Source organism: Myodes glareolus, chromosome 9 (assembly GCF_982192425.1).
Source record: "Myodes glareolus chromosome 9, mMyoGla1.1, whole genome shotgun sequence".
Taxonomy (NCBI): Eukaryota; Metazoa; Chordata; class Mammalia; order Rodentia; family Cricetidae; genus Myodes; species Myodes glareolus.
Window position 1 is genome coordinate 69,452,013 of NC_142034.1, and position 19,153 is coordinate 69,471,165.

The following is a 19,153-nucleotide window of genomic DNA, read 5'->3' on the forward strand; positions in this document are numbered from 1 at the left end:
AGGAGAGAGACTGACTCCCAAGTTTTCCTCTGACCTCCACATATGTACCATGGCACAAATGCCCTAATACGCTTTCCTGCACATATACACTAAATACGTGTAAAAGAATTAATAGAAACTTCCACAAAGCAGTCTCTCAGCCTTTTATTTAAAAAAACTTCTAAATCAAGACAGAATAGTTTGCATGTGTTTCCCCTCCCTGTCACTAATGCTACCCACCCTCCACAACCACAGCCAGGACCGTGTCATTAACACGGCTAAAAGGCCATTCTGAGCCAGCGCCGAGATGGGGATCGCACAACACATCTCTACACTTTATTCTTTCCTGGAATGTGACTGTTTCTAGATCTTTCCTTATTATTCCTGGTTTTGACCTTGGAGAACTGTTCCAGACTAGCTGATCATGGTTATATTGAAATGACATACTTCTAAAGAGAATCTCAGGGAAATGACCTATGTCCTTCAATAATTGCTCATTTTATAGGGTTTTGTTTTTTGACACAGGGTCTCAGCTGTAGCCCAAGTTAGCCTCAAATTTAAAATCCTCTAAGGGCTAGATTGCAAGTGTTTGCCATCACATGCTGCAGGCTAAGATGTTTAAAGCATGCAGACACTTGCTCTGTGCTGGCTCATCCCAGGCTTAGCATCCACATGGCTAAATAAATGCCTGTGACATTTATTCCTGAGGCTGCTGATCTTTTTCTATTTGTTTTTCCTTGAGATCCACTGTGTTAAGGGTTCTATCCTGTGTTCTTATTTAAAAGGTTCAAATGAGTTATTGTCATTTTTCTTTTGCTCAAATAGACCAAGACTTAGTCATCGAGTTGGCTCCAAGTTGACTCATTTTCTTAATGTGGAGTCCATGCCTTTGATCTCAGCATCCTGGGGCCAGAGGCAGGCAGATCTCTGGGAGCGCAAAGCCAGCCTGGTCTGCATAGTGAGTTCCAGGCCAGCCAGGGATATACAGAGAGACCCTGTCTCAAAAAATAAAATTAAAAATTTCATATATATCAGTATTCTCAGCTTCACGGAAGCTTTGAGATTATTGAGGGCTACGTTGAGACCCTGTCTCAAAACAAAATAAATATAAGAGAAAAAAGAAACCCCACACAAAATATAAAAACCCACCTTCCAGACTGGGCATGGTGACACCCGACTTTAATCCCAGTATTCAGGAGGGTGCATGGCAGAGCAGAGTAATTTAACAGGATGATGTGGGCAGGGTTGGGAAATGGAGTACCAAGAGGGAATGATAAATACAGGGTTGAGAAGCAGAGTATCATGGTGGGATGTATGCAGGCGTGCTCACTTCATGTGGGCAGGAAGCAAATGGAGAAACAAGAAAGAGCTGGTAGGCCAACATCCTCTTCAAGTGCCTGCTCCCAAAGACCTCGTTTCCTTCTTTCTAGGCCTCAGAACACACCACTCTGCTTTGTTCCACGACCTAAGATGTCATCCTTCAAACTTACCTGCACCCCTCAAGAGACATCAAGGCATATTTTAATAAGAATGACAGGCATAAAAAGGTTTCCTGAGCTAGTAAGGTTCTGTTCTGAACGTGGGTGCCGATTTGGTGGCACATGCATATAATCCCAGCGAGCAGGGGGCTGGTACAGAAGGATTGAGTTCCAGGCTAATCTCTACCACCCAGTGAGAAACCAAAGCACAAAAGCAGAATGCAAACTAGAAATCAAAAGAGAGCTAAACATGGTGGAGTAGGCCTGTAATCCTGAAGGCAGAAGGAAGTCAAGTCTAGAGACATAGGTATTTGCTACATATGAGGTTTGAGGGCACTCGAGGCTAGAGCAAGACCCCGTCTCAAAATTAAAGAGTGGGGAGGGGCTCAGTCAAGTACTTACAAGTGTGAGGCCCTGAGTTCAGATCCCCTGAGCCATGTAAAACCCTGGGTGAGTATGATGGACTACATGTGTCATCTCAGCAATGGTGAGAAGTGAGGTAGGTGGAGGCAGGTAGATAGATACCTAGGACTCGCTAATCGGACATCCTGGCTTGCACAGTGAGTTTCAGGTTAATGAGACCCTGTTTCAAACAAAAAGCGGAAAACACCCAAGGGTGTCCTCTGGTACACACAGAGAGAGAGAGAGAGAGAGAGAGAGAGAGAGAGAGAGAGAGAGAGAGAGAGAAGAAGAAGAAGAAGAAGAAGAAGAAGAAGAAGAAGAAGAAGAAGAAGAAGAAGAAGAAGAAGAAAAAATAAAAGAAAATGAAGAAATGAAAAGAAGAAAAGACAGAATGGTGGGAAACTGTAAGTAAAGAAAGTAAAATTGTACCGGAGAGCTCAGATTCACCCTCAGAGCAAAGCAGAAATCCCAGCTACTACAGAGATAAACACAAGCACCCATGTTTGGTGATGTCTGGAGTCCCCTGTACACCAAGTCCTTCCACAGCAACAGCCCACCACAAACAAACTTCCAAAACACTCAGCCATGCCCAGTGAAGAATGCAACCAAGAAAAGGAGGGCACTCGGCAAGTTAAAGAGATTTATTGCCAGCCTAGGCTTCCCGTCCAGAACTCGGGCCGTCCGAGGCTCAGAAAGTTGTCATGGTGTAACCCGATGTAGGACCCACTCTCTTCATGGGATCCCTGTTCCACATGGTGGTTTCTGGGGGTCCCCCCTCCAGTGTGAACCCCTGTACTCTGATGGTGATGAACTCTGAGCTGGCACAGTGCCCAGCTCTCAGAGACCACCTGGACCTCCTCTAGTGCAGGCTGAGCCCTCTTTGAGGTCAGGCACGGTGGACTTGATCCTGAAGAGGGAAGAGATGATGCCAGGTAACTTGAGACTGAGAAGATGAACAGGTGTGAGAAAGCAGTCACCTGTGAGCCCGAGAACCCCCAGACAAGTCCTTGTGCCCCCTCTGGCCTGTACAGTATATAAAAAACATTTGTTACCAACAGTTAAAAATTCTAAGATTTCATATAAAAATCTGGGTTTGGAGCCTAAGGGAGAAAAAATATTGTGACTATCTGGCAACATTCTTACATGGCACTTACTGCTCACATTGGACTCCTCCCCCGAGGACTAGATTTGCCATTCCAGACCCTGGCCACCTGGCACCAGAGCACATGGATTTGGGGTTTGATTCCTTGTCTAGTAGAAGGAATGTCATCCCACTCCTTGTAAGTGTGTCAGCCAAAAAAGGAAAAGTGAAAGCCATGCCCAGAAGCGATTGCCTTGGCTCCTGAGGCCTTCTGCTTAGCCCTGCAGGCACCTGGGCTTTCACGGAGCTTAGTGGAACATGCCCATCATGACTCCCACGGGGTTTCTGCCGCACACCGCCCTGCCTCTCCTGGACCCATCCAGCCCCTGTGGTGGCTAGGCAAGCTGGGAAGAGAGTATAATTAATCGTGGCAGTTAATGGGGGGCAGACTAAGACGGATTACCTAGGTCTCTTCGTAGGAGGAGAAGTTTAGGGTGCAATGAGAAAAGTTAATACTGTTATTCTTGTTTTAAGTTGGTGACTCAAAAGAAGGGGTCGGGGTGGGGATAACTTCAGGAGGCCAAGGTTGGGTCAGTTTGAACTTAAGATTCCTCAAACATGTTGGTTCCCATTCCTTGACTGTTTCGGACAGGAAAGAAACTCTTAGAAAGTCGTAGGGGTGGGGAGGAGCTCGGCTCACAGCCCAGCAGATGTCGGCCAGCCTGGTCCATCCTCCCTCGGGTCAGGTTGCACAATGATTTGCAGAGAGAGAACGGTAGGAGAATGCAGCTAGGGGCGTGCAGGTCTGGGCCCTGGAACACAGAAGAGGAGGCATGTCTTCCTGGTGCCCCTTCATTCTGTGGTGGCTGCTGCCAGGCTATCTGCCCTTGAGAGAGACAGCGATCTTGAGGCAGCCCAGGCGCTTCCCACCGCTGCTCAGGACACTCTGGATGCGGTAGTTGCCAGTGCTCAGCCAGCTTGGCAGCTCCAGGTCAGGCACTGTGAAGTTGCTCGTGGGCAGTGAGTAGGTGCCCTAAGGGGAAGAAGTGAGTCCAGGTCAGGGTAGCCTACCCACCTACAGCTATGATTTGCCCCTCTCTCCATTCTGCTAAGAGCCAGGAGTGCTGCCATAACGCTTTTCCAGGCTGGGTAAACATAAAGGGCACCAGTGGTCACATCTAAGCACAAAGCTGTCCCATTCCACCGATGGATAAACCAAGGCCCCTGGCCTCCAGCATATACCCACAGAAGCAATATGCAGTATGGGAAGGCCACACCCTCCCTCTCTCTACCACAGAGGAGTAGTTAGTACCTTGACACTCCAGTACTCACTTCCTTGAAGGGGCAGTGGCAGGGTAGCCCATAGCTGTGCAGGGGTTCCGGACAGGACTCTCCGGGGGGGATGTACAGGTCCAACAGTTGACAGAAATCCTCATAGGTACAGCTGCCTATCTGCTCCACACAAGGGATCTTGACCCAGAAGCCAGCTACTTCCTTCTCCACCACGAGTTCCACCTGGCACAGGATTTGACCAAGGTGACATTGTGAGCTCCAGGGCACACGTTCCAGCTCCTGTCTCTTGAAGTTTCATCTCACAACCAGCTGCAATAGGCTCATAGACCAATCTCAGAGTAATCTATACATTTCCATTGGTTTGTTGGAGACAGGGTCTAGACCAGGATAGCCTTGAATTTACAGTTCCCCACTGTCTCTTCCTCAAGGGTACGATTTGGCTGGGGGGATGTTCACACTGAGTCCCAGTATTCACCCTTCCTGAGAGTGTGGTGGTCACAGATCACCAAATGTCCCTTCTCTCTGACCCACAAACCATCTTCCAGTTGTCACTTCCAATGTCACTGTCCACTAGCTGGCTGACTGTGGCACATGTGGGCCGCCATCCAGTCTCAGCTATAGGGTCTTTCTCTCTGTTGGAACACAGATGACAGGGTACAACATGGGAACACAGCTAGGCACCGCAGTGCACAGCTCCTGGCACCCTGGAGGAACTACAAGTTCAAGGCCAGCCTGGACTACACAGCTAGACCTTTCAAATAAACAAACAAATGGAAATGTATGGGGAGATTACTCTGAGGCTGGTCTATGAGCCTTATTGTGGCCGGTTATAGGAGCTGAATGACTTCCCCAGACTCACCTGGATGAGAAAGCTAGAATGATCTTCCCAGTGCCAAGCTACCCTGATCCCACTCCTGTTCTAATGACTGCCTACCTGACTGAAGAGAGCAGCCAGGACTCCCAGGCAAACAGCCCAGTTGCACTAGGCGCATGCAGAAGATTAACTCTATAAGTTGTCATGCATGCCAGTTGTCTCTCAGAGCCAGGATGCTGTGTGTGTGTGTGTGTGTGTGTGCGTGTGTGTGTGTGTTTTCTCAGGCACCCTCCCCTTTGGTTTTTAAGTCAGAGTCTCTTACTGATTCATCTAGACTGGTTTGCCAGGGATCCCCCCCATCTCTACCTCCTTAGGTCCAAGAGCATACTACATCACGCCTGGCTTTTTACATGGGTCCTGGGGATTGAATACAAGTCCTAATGCTTGCACAGGAAGCGTGTTATCAGGTAAACCATCTCCCAGACCCGGAAGCCACAGTTTTCAAATCCCTTTCGACATGCTAGCAATCTTCAGTCTCAACCTCACTTTATTTCAGGGTTTCACTTTGTGCTGTTTGGATTTTGGTGTTTTTGAGGCAGGATTTTATGTGGCCAAAGCTGGTCTGAAACTTGCTGTATAACATAAAATGACCATGACTTCCAAATCCTCCTGCCTCCACCTCCCAGATGCTGGGATTAATTATGGTTGTGGGCCATCACCCTGGCCGGGGTTCCACTTCTGAGAAATAAATCTTGGTATGGTCCTTATTCCTTCAGACTCCACTAGACCCAGGCTCCTGCCTGTATCTTCAAATGCCCTCATGTCAGAGTGTCGGCTGAGAGAGGGTGATGTCAGCATGGCCTGACTCCTGCTTGCCTCACTGACCTGCTCTATTAACTAATATGAATCCACCCTGATTGCACAGCACCATTTGCCCCAGCCTGCCTTCTCCTCTGGGCAAGCCTACTCCTCCTCAGATCAGGAAGAGCCAGAGGGCCTGGGTTAGAAGGTTAATTCTGCCCCTGAGGGAGTCAGTCAACTTCCTTCAGCCTCTACTTACTCAGTTCCAAGAGTTGGGTGTTTTATACAGTACCTACCTCTTTCTTGAGACCCCCTTCATAGGGTCTGCCCTGCACAGAGGTTCCCCAGTTTTTGTTTTGTTTTTTGACAAAGGGTCTCACTATATAGCTCCAGCTGTCCTGGAACTCACTATAAACATACAGGTTGGCCTCAAACTCACACTGATCCACCTGCCTCTGTGCCAAGTGCTGGGGATTAAAGGTGTGTACCACTCACTATTCCCAGTTTTAGACCAGAGAGACAGGCACTGCCAGCAGGAACCAGGCACTTGGGTTGTCAGGCACTTCCCGAGGACCTTGGCTACCCTCTCCTAGCTGGACCATTATTCCTCCACTTGGAGAGGGTTGTTTCTGGAATTTTATCTCATAAGGAAACCCACTAGGGTCAAGAATATAAGAGTCAGCAGGGCAGTGGTGGTGCACATCTTTAGTCCCAGCACTTGGGAGGCAGAGGCAGGTGGATCTCTGAGTTTGAGGCCAGTTTGGTCGACAGAATGAGGTCCAGGACAGCCATGGTTACAGAGAAATCTCATCTCAAAAAAATTAATTAATTAAAAATAAATGAGGCTAGGGAAAGACAAAGGGCCTGGCAGGCAAGCATGAGGCCCTGAGTTCAGATCCTAGGGCCCAGGCAAAAGCTGTGTGCAGTGGTGCAGGCCCAGCACCGAAGCAGCAGAGGCCGGCAGACCCTGGAGCTCACTGGCCAAAGACCTAGCTGGACTGACAGCTCCAGGCAAGGCACAGTGAGACCCCATCTAAAAACTAAGGTGGAGAGATTGTGGAGACCACTGCCTTTCCAATTTGGACACATTTTGTCCTTGCAGCCACAGGCCTTGGCCTCCTACTACTGGGTAACAGCTGAAGGAAAGGTGCTGGTCCAGCAAGGAGAAGCCATGGGCGGGGGGTGGGGGGAGGCACTGAGACTTCTAAAGGTCTTCTAGTCCAAGCAGAGGCAGGAAGACTGACAGTGATTGATAAGTCACCAAGTCCCCGCATGGACTGAGCACGTCCTGTGTGCTAGGCTCTCAGCAAAGCATCATCCACATTACTGATTAGCTCAGCTCTTGTTCAAGGGATGCCTAGATGCAGGAACTGTGATTGGGCCCAACAGCCCAGGCTGGTCTCAAACTGGCTGTGAGATTGAGGATTGCCTTGCACACCTGAGTTTCCTGCACTTCCTCCCAAGTGCTAGAATTTACAGGCATACATCACCATGCTAGGCTCCCAAGAATCTTTTATATGATCAAGACCAAACTTGTTCTAGAATAGGTCTGGACCAGAAAGAGATTGCAGGGCATATAAGAACATCCTAGAAAGGTAACGATCCTAACTAGAGAGTAGAGAACCACAATACCATAAAATATATATATATATATATATATATATATATATAAACACGTGCAAAAATGGGCAATAAGTGGGAATAAGCTAGTATTACCAAATAAATATAAAAGGCAAGAAAACTGTGAAAGAAACATTTGTCCTCAGAAGAGACGATACTAAAGCCTAGCAAAGACCCTGAATAAGCTTAGTGTCAAAAATAAACCAAAAACATAAAACACAAACATTTAGAAAAAGAAAATAGAACTGTCAGTTTAGGTGCAAGCCTGGTTTGACTGTTTGGAGACATTTTGGCATTGAAAAAAATCAAAAGACCTTGAAGACAGTGCATCTGAGCCAGCAGGCTGGCTCAGCAGGTCAAGGTGTTTGCCATGTCAGCCTGGTGACCTGAGTTCCCACCCCAGAACCCACAAAAAAGTAGAAGGAGAGAACCAACTCTACAGCTTGTCCTCTAACCTGTGTGCCTGCTGTGTTATGTGTGCCTCCCCCCACATACCATATGCATACACAATAATAATAAATAAATAAAATTAATGCGAAGCTACATAAGCATGAAAGTATGAATAGAACATTATAAGGACAAATCCTAGCCTTGTACGGTGTCTCCAAATTGATCACATTGTCTCATTAGTACAAATGTGTGACGATTCTGACAGGGTCCATAACAGCAAAAATAACTAGCAACTGAGGAGTTAGACTACAAGAAGATCTATAGAGTCAGGCAGTGGTGACACACACCTTTAACCCCAGCACTCGGGAGCCAGAGGCAGGTGAATCTCTGTGAGTTCGAGGCCAGCCTGGTCTACAAGAGTTCCAGGGCAATTAGAACTATTACACAGAGAAACTCTGTCTCGAAACAAAACAAAACAATAAAAAAAGACATCTATAAGAAGCTAGGCATGGTGGCAGGTTCATAGAGATGAACCTGGCAAGTCTGTGAATTCTGAAATACTTCACAACCCCATGGGTAGGCACCTTCTGTGGGGCCTGCCGGTTGCCCACTCCCTGCACCTCTTCCCCCTTGCCCAGGGCTCACCTTCTGAGGAGAAACGAGGGGGACAGCGGTCTTGCCCTCAGCACTGACAATCACATCTCCAGGAACGACGATGGGGTCAGGTTGGAGTGTCAAGCTTTTGAGCACTGCGGGGTCCTTTCCTTCATCACAGTTATCCCAGGAGAAGCTGCTGAGTCGGGGAGGCTAGGAAAAATCAGACAGCAAAGGGGGAAGTGAAGGAAAAGAAGCGTTTAGGCGCGGAAGACTTGGAGGCCTGCTCGCGCCCTTCTGAGACCCGTGGTAACAGTTACACTCTTCTGATCCATTCTTCAGGCAGGACTCCAAGGACAGCCTCCCAAAGTGTGAGGTGAAGGTCCATTAAAACAGACCTTGAACTTCAAAATGAAAGGGGCTGGGATTCAGCTCAGTTGGTAGAATGCTTGCCTGGCATGTTGGAAACCTTAGGCTCCAACCCCAGCATTGCACAGACCCAGTGTGGTGGCATAGGCAGCGCTTGGGAGGTGGAGGCAGGAGTGTTGGGAATTCAAGATCATCTTCAACTAGGCCATCACAGGCCAGTCTGAATGTGTAAGACCCTGTCTGGGGCAAGGGAGGGGAAACTTAGCTGGGTGTGGTGGTATGAGCCCGTAATGTAAGCACTTGGGTTGAGGCAAGATGATGGAATGTTTGTGGTCACTCTAGATCAGCCCAGGCTACAAGGAAAGAAGGAAGGATGGATTGAAGGAAGGAGGAAGGAAAGGTGGGAGGGAGGGGGAAGGAGGAAGGTCCTACCTCTGGCTAAAGAAGTACTGGCAGTTGCGGGGAATTCCTTATTTGTGTGTGGAGGGGGAGGTACTCATAGCAGCCCTCACCCTAAGTCATGCACACATGGGCAACACTAATTGGATCCAGCGGGTTATTATATTAAAAGGAAGGAGATGAAGCTGGTAGGCAGATGTGCTGGGCAATTGGAAGGGAAGGTGTGGGATTGTACTGGAGATGATCTAAATACATTGTACACAAGCTACCAATGAATAAATAAATATTCTTTTAAAAATGGAATTAACCCCACCTAGCTTTGGGGGTTCCTCCTCTGATTCTCCTGCCACCCATTTCTTTCCAGCCAGTTTTAGGTCAGCACAGGACAAGCTCCTGAAAACGGCACCCTTGTATTGAGCCTGGCCATGTCCCACCCCATGTCCAATCCAAGGCTAGCAAGAATGGGGAACACAGTATCCTGGGGGTGGGGAACAACAGTAACCCAAGCCTCATCCTTCAGGGAACAAACAGGATCCACAGGATGAGACCTACAGGGGTCCCTCAATGATGAGCAATCCCAGGAAATGACTTTTCCATCTTGCAGGCACATTCTTACTCCCATATCATGAACCACACCAGATCCCCAACCTGAGTCACCCACTACTCCTCTACACAAGACCTTTCCTGCCCTTCCTCCATGTGCCCCAGGTTCACCTCATGTGACCTCACCCCAGAACCTCAGGATCTAGAACTCATCCCACGCCTCCCTTCCCCTCTCCATCTCTCCTTTCATACACACTCACAGGCCTCAAAGGCCACCCACAGGGATCCTCAGCATTGCTATTATCCACACACGGGCTTTGGAAATCCTGCACCCCAGCCTGGTCTCCATCTTAACACATCCATAAGCCATCAGGACCCAAGGAACACCTGATCCAAGCTAAGCCACAACTTCTCCCTGCCCGGTTTTGGAATTAAGACACAAGAAGCTGTGTGGCCCTATGACATGAAGCTTGGCACTATCTTGGGTCCAAAGTTTTAATCTGGGTTCCAAACATGTACACCTGTGACTCAACACCAAACTCAAGTTGAAGAGACAGGGCTAAGGCCTCTTCTGTCCTATGGAAAAGGGACACAGAGTCAGTCACCCATACGATCTACTACAGCACTGAAGGAGACAGGCATGGTGATAGAACACCTGCACTTGGGATCTGAGGCGGGAGGGATTTCAAACTTGAAGCCAGTTTAGGCTACATAGTGAGACCCTGTCCTCAAAACAGAACAAAAAGCAATATAAAATCAGGCATGGGCCACAAGGCCTGTAATCCCAGGGGCATTCGTGAGGTGGAGACAAGCTCAGTAGTTTAAAGTCATCCTCGAGTACACAGTGAGTTCAATGACAGCCTGGAGTGCTACTCAGAAAAACTAGGCTCCAGTCAGACAGACCTGGGCTGAAAGCACAGCTTGGCACACATACTGCCTTGGAATCCTGACTTCTGCACCTTCTAAGTGGAGGCCCTTACAGCTTCCTCTCAGGGCTGTTGCAAAAAGATGAGAACACATATATAAGAACTCATGACATGGTGTCAGACACCGAGCATGAGCTGGCTCACTGAATGACAGTGCCTCCCTGTTTCCTGCCACCAACTCCATAAGATCCCTGGGAGCCTGTTAAACTCCATGCTCAAGCTTCTCGGCATGGGCTTCTGCTCCCTGGAATGAAAGGCCACACTGTGACTAAGAAAGGCAGGGCCAGGGTAGGTACCAGCAGATATTTTACTCAAACTTCATTCCACAAGTATTTATGAAGCAACTATTTCAGGTCCTGGACTAAGGGCTATGTAAACAATAGAAGCAGTCAGTGATGCCCAGCCTTGTGTGGCTTATGGTCTAATGTAAATAAACATTACCCAGGCTGGCGGTATAACTCGGAGGTAGAGAGCTTGCCTAGCATGCCTGAGGCTCTGGGTTCAAACCCGAGTACCAAAGGTTAGAAAAAGGAAGAGAGAAAGGCAGGGAGGATGGGAGGATCCGGAAGGTGTGGGGAGTAACTCAGGTCTTACTGAGGGCAGTTAAGAGGTGACACTTAAGATGCTCTTTCAGGATGAGAAGTCAGCCATTGCTACAGACGGAGCACAAGCCAAGATCCCGAGGAAGAAATTCAGCTGGATGAGGCACTGCAAAAAGACCAACAGACTAGCCATGTTGGACAAGGGACCTGGCTGATACTGGAGGGGTAGCAGGCTCATTTATGATAGGCCCTCACAGCTCACATTCAAGAAATGTGAGCTTTTCTTGAATTTTATCACCTTCAGATAAAAGTATTACGCTTTGAGGAGAAGGGTGGAGGGGATGATCATAAGACCAAGTGGAAAAAAAAATGATTGAGGGGCTGGAGAGATGACTCAGAGGTTAAGAGCACTGGTTTCACTTCCAAAGGTCCTGAGTTCAACTCCCAGCAACCACATGGTGGCTCACAACCATCTGTAATGAAATATACTGCCCTCTTCTGGCCTGCAGGGACATATGCAGGCAGACCACTGTATACTTAATAAATAAATAAATAAATAAATCTTTAAAAAAAATTGTTTGAGTAGTAACCTGGGCTGAAATAGTGGGGGAGAAGGGGAAGACCTGCTCCCCAAATCAGCAGCCTGATTCGCACTGAGGATTGATTTTGGGCATAGGGAAGTTTCCAGAGTGCCCTTACGGAATCCTCCACCCTTTCCTGAGCACCTCTTCACCCAGCCCTAGGAGCTTCTCACAAAGTGTTTGCCCACTGGCAGGGAGGGCCTGGGCGGCAGCAGCTGTAACACATTCCAGCACCTGAGTCCAGGCTCACAGGGAAAGGGAAGATGGAGATCAACGGTGCCTACCTGGGAGATGTCATCCCCAGCCTAGACTAAGGCTCAGGAAGGACAAGCCAGAATGTGACAACAGAAAGATGTGGCTACATAGGCAGGAGATAGGGCCAGCGATGAGCATAGGTTAAAGTCACATACCTGCTGCTGCCACTCTCCCTAGCAGGTGCCTCAGGCATGTTAACTAAGCCCTGGTCAACTTCTGCATTGTGCAAATGGGCACAACTATATCTTCTGCCAGGACAATGCCAGAATTAAAAAGTCTGTACACAGAAAGCAACAGGACTCCGCTCCTAAAGACAGCCAAGCTCATTTAAATGTCCCGTCCCAGGCCTGAGAAGAGTGGGACGATGTGACAGGGATGACAACACGGTCCCCGAGCAGGTGCTGGAACAGAAAGAGGACATTCATGGGAAACTGATGAGACCCAAATAAAGGCTAGTTCAGTTCACACTGGCTTCATGGTTTTAACGAGCATACACTGATAATCTGGGATACTAACAAGGGCAATTAGGCAAATACATGAAATTCTATCCTACCCCTATAAATTATTCCAAAGCTAAGATCATTAGAAAAGTTCCCTGTAACCCCAGCAATTGGGAGATAGAGGCAGGGAAGTCAGAGTTCAAGGTCATCCTTAGTTACGTACAGAGTTTTACATTAGCTGGGGTTACAGAGACCCTATCTCAAAATAATTTTTTTTTTCTGAGACAGGGTTTCTCTGTGTAACAGTCCTAGCTGTCCCAGAACTGACTTTGTAGACCAGGCTGACCTCAAACTTGAGAGATTCACCTGCCTCTGCCTCCCATGCGTGCCTCCACCGCCTGGCTGAAAAGAAATGTTTAAAAAGTACAAAGCTCAACCCATAGCACACAGTAGGTATACAATAAGTGATACCCACTATATAACACAGAGTCTAATAATTGCCTCCTACCTTCCTGGCATAGAGCCAGCTACTCTGCTATTATCCGAGAATCTCCACAAACCAGGGTCACAAGATCAGTCAACAATACAAGAGGAAGCCAGGGCTCCGGGAGGCTCACTCACTCACTCACTGGTCACTCCACAGCCTCCTTCAGCCCATGACTGCAAAGTCAGGTTCTGAGCACATAAGCCTACAGAGAAGATGTAGATGGCAGAAGGTAAGGTTCAGAAGGAACACTCACTGAGACATCTTGAGTAAGTCCCTAAGGGACAGAAGGAAGTTGGTGCCTCCAAATTGGCTATCTGAGCTCCAGAAGTTAAGCGGTACCCTCAGGCAAAGCACACAGGAGACAGAGAGATAACCTCCAGCCCAGTCTCTAACTGTTGAGGACACCAAGAGACAAGCTGCCTAGCCTCTGGGCAAATGAAGTCAAAAGGTCCTTCCTCCCACCTGTTACAGACTTCCTGCCTCCAGACTAAACAAGATGAAGGCCGTGCTGGCCTCAACCCTACTACTCTTTTGGCATTCTGCAAAATTATCTCCTTCATGAAAGCCCCCTGTGCTGGCATCACACCCATTTTACAGACAGCAGACCAAGGCTCAGGTTATCCACAATCGACAACAAAAGAGGAATCAGAAGTCACCGCCCCCCCACCATCACCACTTTCAGTCTCTCTCTTCCCTTTACCGCTCCAGGCTTAGACAAACCTCCCTGTCAGTGGCAGGAGGAAGAGGATCTGGAGGACAAAGATTTACCCCTTTTCGCCACAGCAAACGGTCATGGAACTGGGCTTTTTACTCAGAATGACCAAACTTCCCTTTCCCAGGGGTACGCAGCATAGGAGCAGAAGAGAGAAAGACTTGGGAAGTGAAAGATTTGGGGGTCCAGGGAGCCTCAGTAGTTCACAATCAGGAACAGCGGAATCCCACGGCTGATCCTCAGTCCCTCGGTGGCCAAATTTGGATCTCGATGTCTGATTCAACCGCCCCACCCGCAGGAAGACCTTCGAGTCAAGCAGAAAACAGGGGGGGAAACCAATGGGTAATGCAGCGAGTCACAGACTGAGAACCTGGGCCTGGGGCCGGTGCGATTGTACTGCTGCCTTGCACCCAAAAAGGATGGTACAGAAGCAATCGGAAGAGACGAGTCCCTCCAGAACAATCGGAAGCAAGCAGTCCTTGGCTGCAGCAGAGGGTCTGTTTCAGGAACGCAACTCCAGGGTTTGGGACACTCACGCGCTTCGGGCCGAGGCGCGCAGGGGCGGCGGGGCCCGCGAGCAGCAAGCCCAGCACGAGCAGCAGCGGTACACGATGCATGACGACGAAGGCCCTCACGGTCGATCTAGAAACTGCCGCTCACAGGTGCCTTTAAAGCCCGCTGGTCGCTCTGCAAAGCGGGGCCCGCGCTCAGCGCTCCGCCCCGCGCTGCCCAGATTGCAGGCCCCAGGAGGGACTTCTCCAGCCACGCCCCCAGAACCGCCCGCTTCAGCCCCACCCTCAACGGCCTACCGCAGGGGCAGCGCCAGTGGGCCAAGGGGCGGAGCTGAGTGCCGAGGACAAAACAGGCTCTACGAGAGGCGGGGCCGATTGAGGGCGGAGCTGAGGGAAGGGGCGAGGCTAAAAGGTCGGGGAAGGGACGAGCGCAAGGGGCGGGACTGCGTGAGGGGTGTGGCTAAGAGGAGGGCGGGGCGGGAGGGGGCGGGGCTGAATGTAGAGAAGCAGTTATCAACCCGCGGGTGGGCGGGGCCTGTCTGGGGGCGGGGCGAAGCGCTGGGGCGGGTCCGTAGCCTTCGGAAGGCTAGGGCTTCCATCTTCTTGAAGTTCTGATTTTTTTCCCCTCCCAAATTCTTATCTGTACAAATACAAAGGTCCCTGCCAGTTTCCCCGCTTCCATCGTACCCGTGACTCCTGGCGGCTGACTTTTAACAACTTTTGCTAAGCCCCTGAGGCTTTTTGAGAGTCAGGAGATTGGCCTCATTAGTTCGGAGGAAACATCTGCGCCTGGGGTTGAACTGAGAGTACAGTGGGGTTTACCGCGATCCGCGATCTTTTGCTAAAACATTGCCAAAGTTTAAAATCCAAAGCACAAACAAAATACCAGAAATGTCAATGTTGAGAGGACAGAGATAGCACATATTGTCGCCGCAGCAGCCTGAGGAGTTCGAGATCTCCACTAGGACCAAACCCCATGGACTTCGTCGCTGAAAGGAATTTCAGGACTAGCCGCATGGTGAAGCAGAGTTGGTGGTTTTATTAAAAAATATTTGAATATAGATTTAAGCATGAGGTTTATGAGACAAAAATGGTGCTCAGAAAAAAGTTAAGACACACTGGAGGATTGATTGGTCTTCTCAAAGTCTCGCGTTTCAAGAGTCTTCTTTTCTTACAATAGATTTCGGAAGCTTTTTGGAATTCTATTTCTCCACGTTTCTGGGAATCCGATTCCTGTTTCTTTATTTGATAACTAATGTTGCTGGTTGGCTACAGAAATGTCTTGGGCAGGGTTCCAAGCTGGTCAGCTAAAATCAGAAGCCCCTGAACTTGCACAAGGGGCTGAGTGCATGTGCTTCTTGGTAAATGGAGTTTCTAGTAAGATTGCTAGAAAATTGTAGACTTATATCTAGGAATGGGGGTTGGCGCCTTAGGCAATAGGTAATTCTGCTGGCATTCTTGCTTTTCTACTCCAACCAGATTCCAAGTGAAGGGGCTCCTTTTTCCTTATCTTCCCCTATTTTTCCCTATCTTTCTTTTTTATTGTTTTTTATTGATATTTAAATTGAGCTTTACATTTTTCTCTGCTCCCCTCCCTGTCTCTCCCCTTCTCCCTTCAACCCTCCCCCAAGATCCCCATGCTCCCAATTTATTCAGAGATCTTGTCTTTTTCTACTTTCTACTTCCCATGTAGATTAGATCTATGTAAGTCCCTCTTAGTGTCCACATCTTTGTCTAAGTTCTCTAGGATTGTGGTTTGTAGGCTGGCTTTCTTTGCTTTATGCTTAAAAATCACCGATGAGTGAGTACATGTGATAATTGTCTTTCTGAGTCTTTCTGAGTCTGGGTTGCCTCACTCAAAATAATGTTTTCTAGCTCTATCAATTTTCCTGCAAAATTCAAGCTGTTGTTATTTTTTCTGCTGTGTAGTACTCCATTGTTTAAATGTATCACATTTTTCTTATCCATTCTTTGATCGAGGGACATTTAGGTTGTTTCCAGGTTCTGTCTCTGACAAACAAAGCTGCTATGAACATAGTTGAGCGCATGTCCTTGTGGCACAATTGAGCATCCTTTGGCTATATACCCAAAAGTCGTATTATTGGGTCTTGAGAAAGGTTGTTTCCTAATTTTCTGAGAAATCGCCACACTGACATCCAAAGGGGTCGTACCAGCTTGCATTCCCACCAGCAATGCAGAAGTGTTCCCTTTTCCCCACAACCTCTCCAGCATAAGTTGTCATCAGTGTTTTTGATCTTGGCCATTCTTACAGGTATAAGATGGAATCTCAAAGTTGTTTTGATTTGCATTTCTCTGGTGACTAAGGATGTTGAACATTTCCTTAAGTGCCCTTCAGCCATTTTAGATTCCTCTGTTGAGAGTTCTCTGTTTAGGTCTGTACTCCATTTTTTTTTATTGGATTATGTGATCTTTTGGTGTCCAATTTCTTGAGTTCTTTATGTATTTTGGAGATCAGACCTCTGTCTGATGTGGGGTTAGTGAAGATCTTTTCCCATTCTATAAGCTGTCATTTTGTCTTGTTGACCGTGTCCTTTGCTTTAAGAAGCTTTTCAGTTTCAGGAGGTCCCATTTATTGTTTCAGTGTCTGTGCTGCTGGGGTTCTATTTAGGAAGTGGTTCCCTGTGCCAAAGCGTTCAAGTGTACTTCCCTCTTTCTCTTCTATAAGGTTCAGTGTGACTGGCTTTATGTTGAAGTCTTTAATCCCTTTGGTCTTGAGTTTTGTGCATGGTGATAGATATGGGTCTATTTTCATTTTTCTACATGTTGATATCCAGTTTTGCCAGCACCACTTGTTAAATATCCTTTCTTTTTTCTATTTGATATTTTTTACTTCTTTATCAAATATCAGGTTTTCGAAAATGTGTGGATTGATATCCGGGTCTTCTATTCAGTTCCATTGGCCCTCCTATCTGTTCTTATGCCAATACCAGGCTGTTTTCAGTACTGTAGCTCTGTAGTAGAGTTTGAAGTCAGGGATTGTGATGCCTCCAGAAGGTCTTTTATTGTACAGGATTGTTTTGGCTGTCCTGGGTTTTTTGCTTTTCCATATGAAGTTGAGTACCATTCTTCCGAGGTCTTTGAAGAATTTTGCTGAGATTTTGATGGGCATTGCATTGAATCTGTAGATTGTTTTTGGTAAGATTGCAGAAAATTTTAAATACTGTGCCTTAGAGATCCCGAAACAAAAAGACACCTCTGATCTGCAAGCCCCTTGCCCAAGAACAGATAGCTACTGAAATGCTGCAGGCCATTGTTTATGGGAGATAGCAAGTCACACATTGTTTTTCTCTACCCTAAACAAGTTTATTTAACCCTTCGTCACCAGAAGTGCTTGATCACACGTTGGCAGGAGATTGGCACCAGAAGAGTTTGATCACACGTTGGCAGGAGGTTTGCAGAAAATATGTCAGTACATACATTTGCCCCAAATTGGATGTAGGCTGGAGGTGTTATCAGGATGTATGCCTTCCCCTGAAGGACCTGATGGGAAATGAAGTGAATTATGGGTTTTCCTCCTTAAGCCCTTTCAAAACTTGATTGGAGCCATTTCCCAGGAACCTGGGTATGAACCTGGCCAGAGCCCATCCATCTGGCCTCAAACTTGCCTCAAATTTGGCTTTAAACTGTGGTAGTGGTCTTAATCTCCATCCATGGGATTAACAGCATTCCTATAATAACCCCAGAACTCTTGAGCCTCCTGCCTCCAGTTCCCCAAAACTTTACTTCATTTTGGGTTTTTTCTTTTGGTCTAGTCTTTTGCTTTTTTGAAACAGAATCTCACTATGTAACTCTAGCTGGCCTCAAACTTGCTATGTAGACCAGGCAGGCCTCGAACTCACAAAAATCCACCTACCTCTGTCTTTTTCAAGTGTTGGGATGAAGAGCGTGCACCACCTGCCGCCCAGCTTCTTTTATTTCCACTCACCGTTTGTACTTAATCTTTCAGGGTTAGATGACAGCTCTTATCTCTAAGCCATGTATTGGTGTACTTTTATAATCCCAGCAGTCCAGAGGCTGAGGTAGATTGCCAGGAATGTGAAGCCAGCCTGGGCTTCACATTGAGTCACAGGACTGAGATAATGGGTACTTTTCCGAGACACAATTGTTTTGTCTGTGGTGATGGGGCTCTCGACTTTAAGCAAAGTCAGGGAAATAAAGTGTTACTATTATCTGTTTTCTTTTTTATTTCTGTATACGAGTGGTTGTCTATGTGTCTATATGTACACAAGGTGCCCGTTCAGGAGATGACACTGGATCCCTTGAAACTGGCATTACAGATGTCTGCAAGCTACCATACAGATGCTGAAAACCAAACCCAGGTCCTCTGGTCCTCGGCAAGAACAGCCAGTGCCTTTAACCATTGAGACATCTCTCCCACCTCCTCTTTTGTTTTGTTGTTGTTTTAGGATTTTATTTCCTTTTTGAACAATGGTGACTATACTTAGCTTCTTACAACTGTGAAAATCCAAAGGATGTTTCCCCACCTCTCCTCCCACATCTTTTCTATATTGGCAGGGGGTCAGGGTTCTTGTGTGCACACATCCGGGAGTCTGAGAAGAACTTACAAGAGACCAGGTGGGTCTCGGGAACCAAACTCTTGTCAGATTAGCAGCAAGTGCTTCTAACCACTGAACCATCTTGCTGCCCCATCCCTCCTCCTCCTCCTCCTCCTCTTCCTCCTCCTTCTTCTCTTTTCTTCTTCTTCTTCTTCTTCCTCCTTCTCTTCCTCCTCCTCCTCCTCCTCCTTCTTCTTTTTCTATTTCTTCTTTTGTATTTTTAAGACAGGGTCTTACCCTGTAGTTCTGGCTGTCCTGGAACTCACCACATAGACCAGGCTGGCCTTGAACTCACCTGTCTCCCAAGTACTGGGATCAAAGGTGTGCACCACCACCATGAAAGGCATGGTCTCACTAT

The 19,153-nt window shown here is 47.7% G+C and overlaps 1 protein-coding gene across 1 annotated transcript; it reads right to left on the reverse strand.

The window, feature by feature from the left end:
• Positions 1 to 2,485: 2,485 nt before the first annotated feature.
• Gm2a (ganglioside GM2 activator) lies at positions 2,486 to 14,425 on the reverse strand. The gene is made up of 4 exons (XM_048437732.3): positions 14,243 to 14,425; positions 8,504 to 8,665; positions 4,273 to 4,455; positions 2,486 to 3,973 (listed from the first exon to the last, which is right to left on the reverse strand). The coding sequence occupies exons 1-4, from the start codon at positions 14,321 to 14,323 to the stop codon at positions 3,818 to 3,820; spliced, it is 582 nt and encodes a 193-aa protein (XP_048293689.1). The 5' UTR covers positions 14,324 to 14,425; the 3' UTR covers positions 2,486 to 3,817.
• Between the last annotated feature and the right edge of the window lie 4,728 nt (positions 14,426 to 19,153).

Bases quoted from the DNA above. Each gene is read 5' to 3' on its own strand.
- Gm2a (XM_048437732.3), bottom strand. From the start codon at position 14,323: ATGCATCGTGTACCGCTGCTGCTCGTGCTGGGCTTGCTGCTCGCGGGC. The intron at 8,666-14,242 runs GTGAGTGTCCCA...GATTTTTCCTAG, and splicing joins CGCGCCTCGGCCCGAAGCGC to CCTCCCCGACTCAGCAGCTT. The intron at 4,456-8,503 runs GTGAGCCCTGGG...ATCCTGTGCCAG, and splicing joins CCCTCGTTTCTCCTCAGAAG to GTGGAACTCGTGGTGGAGAA.